The sequence below is a fragment of the Mobula birostris genome, chromosome 8, assembly GCF_030028105.1.
Source record: "Mobula birostris isolate sMobBir1 chromosome 8, sMobBir1.hap1, whole genome shotgun sequence".
In the NCBI taxonomy this organism is placed as follows: domain Eukaryota; kingdom Metazoa; phylum Chordata; class Chondrichthyes; order Myliobatiformes; family Myliobatidae; genus Mobula; species Mobula birostris.
Genome location: NC_092377.1, coordinates 91397889 through 91410400, shown reverse-complemented (window position 1 = coordinate 91410400; position 12512 = coordinate 91397889). Strand labels below are relative to the sequence as shown.

General features: G+C 44.3%; 1 protein-coding gene across 1 annotated transcript in view; it reads left to right on the top strand.

Annotated features, from left to right (window-relative positions):
• Positions 1-485: 485 nt before the first annotated feature.
• rab32a (RAB32a, member RAS oncogene family) overlaps positions 486-12512 on the top strand; it is a 32769-nt gene continuing 20742 nt past the window's right edge. The window contains exons 1-2 of the mRNA XM_072265654.1: positions 486-776; positions 8340-8620. Of these exons, the coding sequence (XP_072121755.1) occupies positions 557-776; positions 8340-8620 (501 nt within the window). The 5' untranslated portion in view covers positions 486-556. The remainder of the gene's footprint in view (positions 777-8339; positions 8621-12512) is intronic.

Sequence of the window (12512 nt, the reverse complement as noted above, 5' to 3'; positions counted from 1 at the left end):
CCCTACGCCTCCCCATTTCCCCACCACTACCCCTCCCCACCCCACCCCTACCCCTCCCCTCCCCACCCCTACCCCTCCCCTCCCCTCCCCACCCCTACCCCTCCCCTCCCCACCCCACCTCTACCCCACCCCACCCCTACCCCTCCCCTCCCCTCCCCACCCCTACCCCTCCCCTCCCCACCCCACCCCTACCCCACCCCACCCCTACCCCTCCCCTCCCCCACCCCTCCGCTTTCCCCTACCCCAACCCCCTTTCCCCTACCCCAACCCCATTTCCCCCTACCCCCAGTTCGCACCCACCCCTTCCCTCTTCCCCGTTGCCCCATTTCCCTGTATAGTCCTCTCATTTTCACCGCTCACAAGTTACCCCAACATTTCCCCCTCCCCCAGATGCCCGAGTTCCATTTCCTCCAGCTTGTTCCGTCCGCTCCCACACGCCTTGACCTGAGTGTCAGCCGGCGGGCCTCGCCCCTCTCGCCGCCCTGCCGGTGCGTTCCTGTCTCGGGCGGAGCTTGAGGCGAGGCGAGGCGGAAGCGGCTGGGCTCTGGCGGATGGCATGGCAGGCACCAGCGGCAGCGGCATGGTCGGCACTGAGCACCTGTTTAAGGTGCTGGTGATCGGGGAACTGGGTGTCGGCAAGACCAGCCTCATCAAGCGCTACATCCACCAGCTCTTCTCCCAGAACTACCGCGCCACCATCGGCGTCGACTTCGCCCTGAAGGTCCTGCACTGGGATTCCAACACTCTGATCCGCCTCCAGCTCTGGGACATCGCAGGTAGGGAGGGATCGGGGGAGGGCATGAGTGAGTGAGAACGTTTGAGTGTGGAGTGGAGGTGGGGGCAGAGATCGGAGGTGAGGTGGAGTCGGAGGCAGAGAGTGGGGGGGGGGAATATTACAGTATATGAAACTTTTAATAAACAACTGCAGATAATGGAAACCTAAAATAAAGGCATAAAGGAGGGGCAGAAGGTTGCGGTGGAGTGCAGCGAGGGAGGGAGTAGTAGGCGAAGGGCAGTGGGAGGTGATATAGAGGGGAGGGAGGGCAACAGGCTGGGTGGGGTGTGGTGGTGAATGGGAGTGGGAGGCATGGAGAGAGAATAAAAGAGTGGTCCATAGAGGGAGGAGGGCAGAGATTGGAGGTGGGAGACCGTGAGGAGGGCAGCAGAGAGTGTGGGTGGAGGTGGGGGGGGGGTGTGTGGAGGAAGGGGCAGGGTGCAGAGATTGAGGAAGAGTGGGGTAGTGATCGATGGGCAGTGGAGGGTGATACAGCAGGAGAATAGGGAAGGTGACAAATTGGAGTGTGTATGGGTCAAGGAGGAAGGAGAAAGAGAAGGAACAGGTGGTCGGGGGCTTTGAGAAAGAATAGAAGGATACACAAAGGGGGCAAGAGGGAGGAATGATCTCAGAGGCCATGCCAAGGGGCAGCTGAGGTGCAGGAAGAGGGTTTGAGGGTAAGAGTGCAGAAATGGACTTGGTTCGGCAAAGCAGGAGGAGGGATGTGGAGGAGAGGGATTATGAGGGGGTGGAGCAATGGAAAGGTTGTTGCAGGTAAGGGACACAAGGGAAAAACCGGAGAGGAGAGGTGAAGAGAAGGGAGAGGGATGAGGGGCAGGGAGGATTGGAGAGAGAGAAGGGCATGGGGTGGAGGGAGGGGAGGAACTTGATGGAGAAGGGGATAGAGATGAAAGAAGGGAGAATGTTGAAAACGGGAGGGCTGGGAATGAGAGCGAGAAAGGGATGGGAGGGTGGGAATGGTTGGAAGAACATGACGAGAAGGCAGGGAGGGGAGCATATTCATGTGCCGACTAAATATTCAGTGTTTGGGTCTGTGAAGAAGTTCTGGAAGCGTGTGGGGAAATAGTTAACCTTCAAGAAGGTGATATGGTGCAGAGTTTGTGAGCTGTACCCTCCCCTTTCCCACTGAGACAAGAACACGGGTTCCCAACCTTTTTTTATGCCATAGATCCCTACCACTAACCAAGGTATCTGTGGACCCAGGGTTGGGAACTCCAGGTCAAACACATGGATTGTAGCTTCCATAGTTCCTGTTTTGCCACTACAGCCAGCTGAAAGCCCCTGCCCCTGCCCCGCCAATCTGAGCTGTGCTTTCCCAGTGATGTTCCAGCAGCTGTTGACATTTCCTAACATCTGGATGTTGTGATGGTGCATGTCTCTACAGCCAACAGCAAACAGCCTTACACACACCTAGTGAACACAAAATACTCTGCAGATGCTGGGGTCAAAGCAACACGCACAACGCACTGGAGGAACTCAGCAGGTCGCGCAGCATCCGCGGAAACGCACAGTCAACATTTCGGGCCGAGAGTTCAGGCAAAGTAAAACCCCATCTGCAGTTGTGGGAGTAACGGGTTTGGTGAAGTGTTTGGGAGATGAATTCTTGTTCTTCCCCTATTACATTTAGTTCAGCTGAAAGATTTGTCAATCCAAGTCACATTTAAGAATTCATTCTTTGGTATTGAGGGATTGGAATGGCAAATTTCCCTCCCCTAAAGAATGGTGGTAAACCAGTTGAGTTTTTACAGCTATTCAAAGCCTTCGGGATCATTGGCCGATATCAACTTCCTATTTCTAGATTTCTGTAAATTATTGTTTAGTTAAGGCAAAATGTCATTTTAGTCCAGTCTGTTTTATGTATGTGACTCTTGGTCTGAGACATTGTGGCTGGCTTTTAACTGTTCCTTGTAGTACCCCGAAAAAAAGCCACAAAGGACAAAGTTTTCAATTACTGTGTAGCACTCACAAAACTGGTGGGAATTGGTCTGCTACTGTATAACACAGGTATAGTAGAGGTGGGGACTGATTAGCGAAATATAATACTAATCTCCCACTCTTTCATTTGCACTACCAATTCCACTCTCTCCCATTTTTTGCAGCTACCAGCTCCATCCTCTCCCTGTTCCTCACACTGGTATTCCTTTTAGCCCTGGCCACATTCTCTGTCCATCCCAAAAATTCACTTCCGTTTGGTAATTAAAGCCTGTCTCCACTTCAGCTTTGGTTCTTTTACTGCTTTGTCATGTGTAGGGTCAGCTGTACTGATTCCCTTACACAGGTCGCCATTTCATAAAAATCGAGTTGATCTAAACAACTATTGAGTCATCAGCCCCTTTCCTCACTGATCTACACTGGCTCCTTTCTTCCTCCCACTCCTCGTACAATTCTGACCCCTCTTGCCAAATAATAGCTTGCTTTGGCACAACAACAGAGAATGCTGCAACCACTCAGCAGGTCAGACAGATCTATAGCTTTATCTTTCCCTTTGAGATTTGGATTGATGAATTGGAACTGGGAAAAAATTAATTTAATTCTCTCCTCCTCACCCCCATTTTCTTTACATTATAAAACTTCCAGTCTTTAACTTTTTCTGGCTCTGATGAAAAGTCCTTGCTTTTTTTTCCCGTCTCTATAGATGTTCCTAAACCTATTTCAAGCTTTTTTTAAAATTCCATCAGTATTTCAAATGGTGGTATTTGATTATTGAAGACCTGTCATGATTTCTATCATAATGCTGGGTCCTGGTCTGTTATGTACTTGGGGTTATGCATGTAAAACTTTATGGTGCAGGTCTAACTGCAGTAATTGGACTGAGGTGTAATGTATGGTGTACCAGTCTGCCAATGTTACTATATTGAACTACAGCTCTGTCACTGTTCAACAGTCTACTAAGATTTGTCTCTTCTTAGTGCTGCTTTGGTAATAATTTACTTTGGAACTGAACTTCGAACTTTGGTTCAGTTGTGAATGTACCTGCATAAAGCTGTTAACGTGGGAACATTGAAAGAGTTGAGCCTCTTTCATCATTGAGTAATGTTTGCATTGATATTGTATAGGACTACCCAATCTGAATTTCAAAATGGGTTCTTCTTGGGCACTAATAAAATCATATAGAGGCACAATGACAAACAGCTGGTTGGTGGCATAGTGGCATCAGCACAGGACTTGGAAGCAAAATGGTCCCGAGTTCAAATCCGGCCAGTTCCTTGCACGCTTTCCACCTGTGCTGGGTTGAGATTGAGCTAGCAACTCGGCCTCGTAAAAAACAGACAAATGTTAAAGAAATGGAAAGGTTACCGCGCAATGCGCCACAAAAGCACAACGAGGAGCAACAATGAAAAATATGCTTGCAGTAACATCACAGGCACTTAGGTTCAGGCAAGTACAATTTATACAATACGGTGAAAATTCTGAAAAGTATGCAAAAAAAAGACACACAGATGAGTTGATGATAGTGTAAGAGGAGATCTGAAGTGGCTGAGTGGGATTGGGGTTGTGCTGGTCATTTAATCCATGGTTGATCCTTCAGTACATGTAGCATCAATACCAGAAATGCATAATGTGCTCCAGTCAAATCTGTCAAAATTCTTCAGCTGCATGTATTGTGGACTTGGGGAAATGAAGTAATGTGTGTGGCAAAGAGAATAATGAGTGCAAAGGAGACTAATTGCATTAAGTTGTTGGTGAGGGTGTGGTCTGAAGTAAAATTACAGAAATGTTATCATGGGTGGGTAATTGAAAGGTAAAGGGCTTGAATGACTAACAGAGCTGCTGCGTCAGCATTAGAGACACAGGTTCAGCCCTGTAATCCAATGGGTCTCCTCAAACGGCTCTGGTATCTTGCTGCATCCCAAAAATGTTTGCATTGCTAAATTAATTGGCCATTGTAAATTGCTCCGAATGTGTAGGTAAGTGGTGGAAACTGGGGGTGGGAGAATGGGCTGGGGAGTTAATGAGAATTTGAGGTGAATAACAATGCAGCAGGGTGGTTGATGTTTGGCAAAGGCCCCTGTTTCCATGTTCTATCTCAATGTGATTCTATGATGCTAATTAGAGAGTTGAGATTTTTCTCAAAAAATAAACTCTGAAAGAAATGTAAGAGGAGGAAATTGGGGTGGAGGCCAATAAACAAGAAATTAATAAATTACCTTTTTGGTGATCGTGCAACAGACAAAAATGTCTTTTGAATTGCAAAATTAAGTGTGGGGAAATAGCTGCATCTGTTTGTATGTTGGGAGGGAGTGTCAGGGAGGAAATTAAGTCTGATGTCAGGCGAAACAGCAAGAATTGAAATGAATATTGAAGTCACAAAGGATTAGTAGTCACTTAGGGCTATAGAAAATCAGCAGAGAAAAAGACATTGAGGAATTTGTGGCAGTGTTTGAGAGTAAACATGAGGGGTGAGGAGTGGAGCAAGGTGAGACTCTGAAAGGAGAAGTTCCCGTAGATCAACAAGGCATTTTGGGAAGGGTCAATCACGGAAATTCCAGTTGAGCTGGAATGGAATCAGGAAAAGTTATCATGGCACATAATTTAAGCCCAAAATGTGAATGTGATCAACTGTAACAAGTTCAGGAATGTAAGTTCTTGGCAAAAGGACAATGTTATGATAGTCATGGGAGACTTCAACATGCAGGTTGATTGGGGAAAATCAGATTGGAAATGGATCACAGGAGAGTGAGTTTGTTGAATGCCTACAAGATTTTAGAGCAACTTGTCATAGAGTCTTCTAGGGGATCAGCTATACTGGATTAGGTGTTATGTAATGAACTGGAGGTGATTAGGGAGCTTAAGGTAAAAGAACCCTTAGGAGGCAGTGTTCACAATATGATTGAGTTCAACTTGAAATTTGATAGGGAGTAAGTAGGGTCTGATGTAGCAGTATTTCAGCAGAGTTAAGGAAATTACAGTTGTATGAGAGAAGAGTTGCCAAAGTAAATTGGAAGGAGATGCTGGCAAGGATGACAGCAGAGCAGCAATGGCATGAGTTTCTGGGAAAAATGAGAAGGTGCAGGATAGGTGAATTCCAAAAACAAAGAAATACTCAAATGGCAAAATAGTACAACCATGGCTGACAAGGGAAGTCAAAACTCATGTAAAAGTAAAAGAGAGGGCACACAACAAAGCAGAAATTAGTGGGAAAATAGAAGATTGAGAAGCTTTTAAAAACCTACAGAGAGCAACTGGAAGAATTATTAGGAGGGAAAAGATGAAATATGAAAGCAAGCTAGCAAATAATATCAAAATGGATAGTAAAAACTTTTTCAAGCATGTAAAAAATAAAAGAGAAATGTGAACGGATATAGGACTGCTAGAAAATGAGGCCAGAGAAATAATAACGGGGGACAAGGAGATGGCAGAAAAATTAAATGAGTATTTTATATCGGTCTTCACTGAGGAAGACACTAGCAGTGTGCCAAATGTCGAAGGGTATGAGGGAAGAGAAGCGACTGCAGTTACAAGGGAGAAGGTGCTCAAAAAGCTGAAAGACCTAAGGGTACATAAGTCACTTGGACCAGATGAACTGCACCCTAGGGTTTTGAAAGAGGTAGAGATTGTGGGACCATTAGTAATGCTCTTTCAAAAACCATTGAACTCTGGTATAGTGCCAGAGGACTGGAAAATTGCAAATGTCAATCCACTCTTTAAGAAAGCAGGAAGGCAGCAGAACGGAAATTGTAGACCAGTTATCCTGACCTCATGCCAGCTGGTGGCGTAGTGGCATCAGTGCCGGACTTTGGAACAAAGGCTCCTGAGTTTGAACCCAGCTGGCTCCCCAGGCACGCTTTCCATCCATGCTGGGTTGAGCATCAAGCTAGCAACTAGACCTCGTAAAAAAGAAATTGCCTGCTACAGAAACATCAGCAAAAAGTTGATGACCTACGCTCTCTCGTGAGTTTAAAAGGCAATTTCCTTATTTCCTTTAGCCTGACCTCAGTGGTTGGGAAGATGTTGGAGTCAATTGTTAAGGATGAGGTGATGGAGTGCTTGGTGACACAGGACAAAGTCAGCACGGTTTCCTTAAGGGAAAATCTTGCCTGACCAACCTGTTGGAATTCTTTGAGGAGATTACACATAAGATAAATAAAGGGGTTGCAGTGGATTTTGTATATTTGGACTTTCAGAAGGCCTTTGACAAGTGCCACACTTAAGGCTGTTTACCAAGTTAAGAGTCCATGGTATTACAGGAAGGTTGCTGGCATGATTAGAACATTGGCTGATCGGTAGGAGGCAGTGAGTGGGAATAAAAGTCTGTACTCACCAGAATTTAGAAGGAAGAAAGGGGATCTTATCTAAACCTTTCAAATATTGAAAGGCCTAGACAGGGTAGGTGCAGAAAGGATGTTTCCCTTGATGGGGAAGTCTAGGACAAGAAGGCACAGCCTCAGGATAGAGGGGCATCCATTTAAAACAGAGATGCAGAGAAATTTCTCTAACCAGAGGGTCGTGAATTTGTGGAATTTGTTACCACAAGCAGCTGTGGAGGCCAGGTCATTGGGTATATTTAAAGAAGAGCTTGATAGGTTCTTGGTTGGACGCAGCATCAAAGGTTACGGGGAGAAGGCCGGGAGTGGAGTTGAAGAGGGGATAAAAGGATCAGCCATGATTGAATAGCAGAGCAGATATTGCTTCATGTGGAAATGAAGAGGTTAGGGTGATGGGCTGATTGAATTAAGGTGGAGGACGCCAAAGTGCAGCATAAAATTAAAAAAAGCAATAGTTGTATGAGTACAATTACAAAGAAAGTACAGCAGCACCTTTACTTCCTTAGGAGTTTGTGAAGATATGGCATGAAATCTAAAACTCTGATAAACTTCTATAGATGTGTAATGTAGCGTATATTGACTCGCTGCATCACAGCCTGATATGGAAACACCAATGCCCTTGAATGGAAAATCCTACAAAAAGATAGTGGATACAGCCAAGCCCATCATCGATAAAGCCATCCCCATCATAGAGCACATGTACATATTACGTTGTCGCAGGACAGCAGCATCCATCATCGGGAACCCCACCACCCAGGTCACGCTCTCTTTTAGCTGTTGCCATCAGGAAGTAGGTACAGGAGACCCAGGACCCTCACCACCAGGTTTAGGAATAGTTACTATTCGTGAACCAGAGAGGATAACCACTCAACTTCACTTGCCCCATCACTGAACTGTTCTCACAACCTTTGGCTCACCTTCAAGGACTCCTCATCTCATGTTCTCTATATTTATTGTTTATTTATTCATTATTGGTACTACTTCCTTTTTTTCTTTTCTATTTGCACAGTTTGCTGTCTTTTACACAATAGTTGCCCACCCTGTTGGGTGTGGTCTTTCATTGATTCTATTATGGTTATTGAATTTAGTGAGCATGCCCACAAGAAAATGACTCTCAGGTTTGTATTGGTGATATATGTACTTTGATAATAAATTTACTTTGAACTTTTGAGTATTTTGTTTCATAGTTTGTGTATAAATTCTATCCCAGTAAAAAGATTAATCAAATTGTTATTTTTGTATTGCATTGATGTTTGTTTCTTTTTTGGCTGCAATAGGTCAGGAACGATTCGGGAACATGACAAGGGTTTATTACAAGGAAGCAGTTGGAGCTATTGTAGTCTTTGATGTATCTCGGCGGTCAACATTTGACGCTGTTCTGAAATGGAAAAGTGACTTGGACAAAAATGTGAAGCTGCCCAATGGGAAGCCAATCCCTGCCGTGCTTTTAGCAAACAAGTGTGATCAGCAGTGGGACGGTTTGGAGAATAATCCCACCTCAATGGACAGCTACTGCAAGGAAAATGGTTTTGTAACTTGGTTTCAAACTTCGGCAAAGGTTAGTGACAATAAGTGCCTGTCTGGAGCACAAGATAATAACTGTTTCTGCCTGACTTTTGATTACTGATCCAGAGTCAGTTCTGGCTGAATGGAATCAGAGGTTTGTTTCCTGTTCTGTGGAAATGCAGAACTATTGAAAGGGCTGTCTGTTGGATTAGATATTGAATCAAAGTTCTGAGTGGTACTTGATCAACATAGAATAGGGGCATTTTCCTGGTATCTTGGCAACATTTCTCCCTCAGTTAATCAAAAAATCTGATAATATACTTCGCTGGATCGGGTTATGTGCAAACTGCCAGCCACATTATAATGGTGTCTCCACATCATAACTGTTTTATTAGAAACAGTGCCTTAGAATATCCTGAGATCTTGAACTGCACTGTGTAAATGCAAATCTGCTTATTGTTGGTGTTATCACCACTGAAGTTACCACAGGGGGAAGTTCTTTTCTAATTGGTAATTGGTTTGTTTTTGTTACCTGGACTGTGATACAGTGAAAACCTTTGTTTTGCATGCCATCCATACAGCTCATTTCAAAAATTAAGTATATCAAGGTAGTACAAAGAGAAAGGCAAAAATAGAATGCAGAAAATACTCGCAGTAGCCACTTTATTGTATGCTTCCTATACTTAACAATGTGGACTCTGTGTGCATGTTCGTGATCTTCTGCTGCTGTAGCCCATTCACTTCAAAGTTCAACGTGTTGTGTTTTCAGAGGTGCTATTCTGTACACTATTCTTGCAATATGTTACTGTCACCTTCCTGTCAGCTTGAGCCTGGTCATTCTCTTCTAACCTCTCATTAAGAAGGTATTTTTTCCACAGAACTGCCCCCTACCAGATGTTTTTTGATTTTTTTTTGCAGCATTCTCTGTAAACTCCGGAGTGTTGTGCATCAAAATCCCAGGAGATCAGCCATTTCTGAGATACTCAAACTATCTCTCTGGCACCAACAATCATTCCATGGTCAAAGTCACTTAGATCACATTTCCTCCCCATTCTGAACAACAACTGAACCTTTTGTCCATGTTGTCATGCTTTTATACATTGATTTTCTGCCACATGATTGGCTGATTAGATATTTACATTAATGAGCAGATGTAGCTAATAAAGTGGCCACTGAGTGTAGTGTTACAGTGAAAGCGTAGTGCAGACAGGAGCTCATCTTTATCGTACAAGAGGTCTCTTCAAGCATCTTGTAATGGTAGGATAGAAGCTTGTCATTGATACTGGTGGTGTACGTCTTAAAGCATTTGTATCTTCTGTCCAGGGGCGGGGTGGGGGGTGGTTGGAAGAGCGAATGACTGGGGTGAGAATACTCTTTTGCTGCTTTCCTGAGACAATGGGAAGTGTGGACAGAGCCCATGGAGGGGAAGCTTGTTTTCATGATGGATTAAGCTAAGTCCGCATGTCTGCAGTTTTTTTTTTGCAGTCTTGGGCAAAGCATTTGCCATACCAAACCGTGATGCTTCTGCGCAGAACGTTCTCTATGGTGCAGGTATAATAATTGGTAAGGATCAATGGGGACATGCCAAATGATCTTAGCACTCTAAGGAAGTAGAGGTGCTGGTATACTATCCTAGCCATAGCATCTTTAAGAGTAGAGCAGGACAAGCTCTTGGTGATATTTACACCAAGAAACACAAAGTTCTCATCCACCTCCATTAATATTTAAAAGTATGGTTAAGCATTCAGACCTTTCTTCTCTGTTGCCCCACGTACCTGCACCCTCTGTTTTTCGTAAAGTCTGTCCATGTATTTTTCCTCCACATGTCTTTGCATGGTCCCACAGACGGCAACTGCTCCCCCCTCCCTCACCCCATGACTACCTTTTCTTTTGACCCATTCTCTTCTCGTCTTCCAGTCCATGTCCCGTTTACAAGCACGTTGGACCCTGGCTCCAGCCACAAGCCGACCCATATTCTTGACCTTTGGTGTTGAGGGCCCCAGCCACAGTCCACAGTCCAGACCTGGGTCCCAGCTGCATTATGATCTCACACCCACTCATGCTCTGGACCCCGACTCACATTCTGGTTTGTTGAGTGAGCGAAATGTTCACTTGCTGGGCATTAGGATGTCAGATGACCTGCCCTGGGTCTAGTGCAAAGGTGCAATCACAGGAAAGACATGCTGGTGTTTTCACTCTTTTGGAAGTTCAAGGTAGTTCAGTATGTTAGTGAACATTCTAACAAACTTCTACAAATATAGTGTTGAAAATGACCCGACTGGTTGAATCATTGTCTGGTATGGCATTTAACATGTGCAAATACGAAAGAAACTGCAGAGAGTATTGGACATATCCCAGTACATCAATGGCATAACCCTCCCCACCAATGAGAGTATCGACACAATACATTCCCTCAAAAAGGCAAACTATCATCAAAGATCCACATCATTCAGGCCATGCGGCCTTTTTGCAGCCACCATCAGAAAGGAGATAGAGGAGCCTGAAGTCCCACACCAACAGCTTCAAGAACAGCTACTTCCCTTCAACCAGTTAGCTCTTGAACCACCCTGCACAAACTCAGTGTGTCGACATTTCAGGCCGAGAACCTTCGTCAGAACCCTTCAAAGGATTTCAGCCTGAAACATTGATTCCTCTCCATAGATGTTGCCTAACTTTGAGTTCTTCTAGCCATTTTGTATGTATTGCACCAGATTCCAGCATCTGACGCTCTTGTGTTTACAAAGGAGTTTTACAATATTTCTGAAACCACATACAAGCCACAATTACATCACACTTTCAGAGCTGCAACAAGACAAGACCAACTCATTCACAATGCATGAGACCGAGGGGACAGGCACTCAGCTATTGTTACAGGAGGTGTGATTTGGAGTGTTTGCCCTTTGTCCTTGCTGTCTGCTGGTTTGCTTTATAACAAATGCATCTATATGTAGGCACACATTAAGCAGCCTCTTCCAACCTACTTGTGTCAAGAGGCTTCCTAGTTGCACAGTATTACTTTACACAGCTATAACTTGTGATATCAAGATTAGTCAATGCCTTTATCATTAAGTTCAACCCTTTTGGTAGCTTATTTCCTTTTTGATTTTTAAAGAAAGTAGTATGTTCCTTAAATTGAAATGCTTTGTCATTAGTAGCATCCACATATGTTTGTTATCCGTGGGAAGTCTGTATTTCCAGCCCTTCTGGAAACAAGGACTTGGTGTACTATGAGGTAAACAGTTGGGGTAAGGAGAAATTTATAAGAAAATTCAAGGAGAACTTATTATCAGAGTACATATATGTCACCATATAGAACCCTGAGATTCATTTTCTTGCGAACATTCAGAGATATACAAAGGCACATAATAGAATCAGTGAAAAACTGCACACGACAGATGTGCAAAAGACAATAAACTCAAAACAGAAGGGAAAAAATAACAATAAATAAGCAATAAGTATCTAGAGCAGAAGTTGTAGCGTCCTTAAAAGTGAATCCATAGATTGTGGAATCAGTTCAGTGTTGGGGTGAGTGAAGTAATCCCTTCTGGTTCAAGAGCCTGATGGCTGAGGGGTAATAACTGTTCCTGAACCTAATGGTGTGGGTCTGGAGGCTCCTGTACCTCCTACTTTATGAGAGCAGTGAGAAGAGAGCATGGCCTGGATGATGGGAGTTGCAGTGTTTTTGATATTTCAGTAACATTTGAGTAATATTTTAAGTATATTGCTTTACTAGAGAACGGGGTGACCCATTAGGCACCCTTTGAGAGAAGGGTAGTGCAGTCTGATGTGACCAGAATGAACATTAAATTTTCCTGAATGCTATTGGTATCGCTTTGCTTTGGAAACTGAAGTAGTAAACCTCAGTTTATCAAAGAAGAACGACGCGTAGCAAAGCAAATATAGCTCCTCCTCATTTAACGAAGGACACTTTTGATGGCATCATT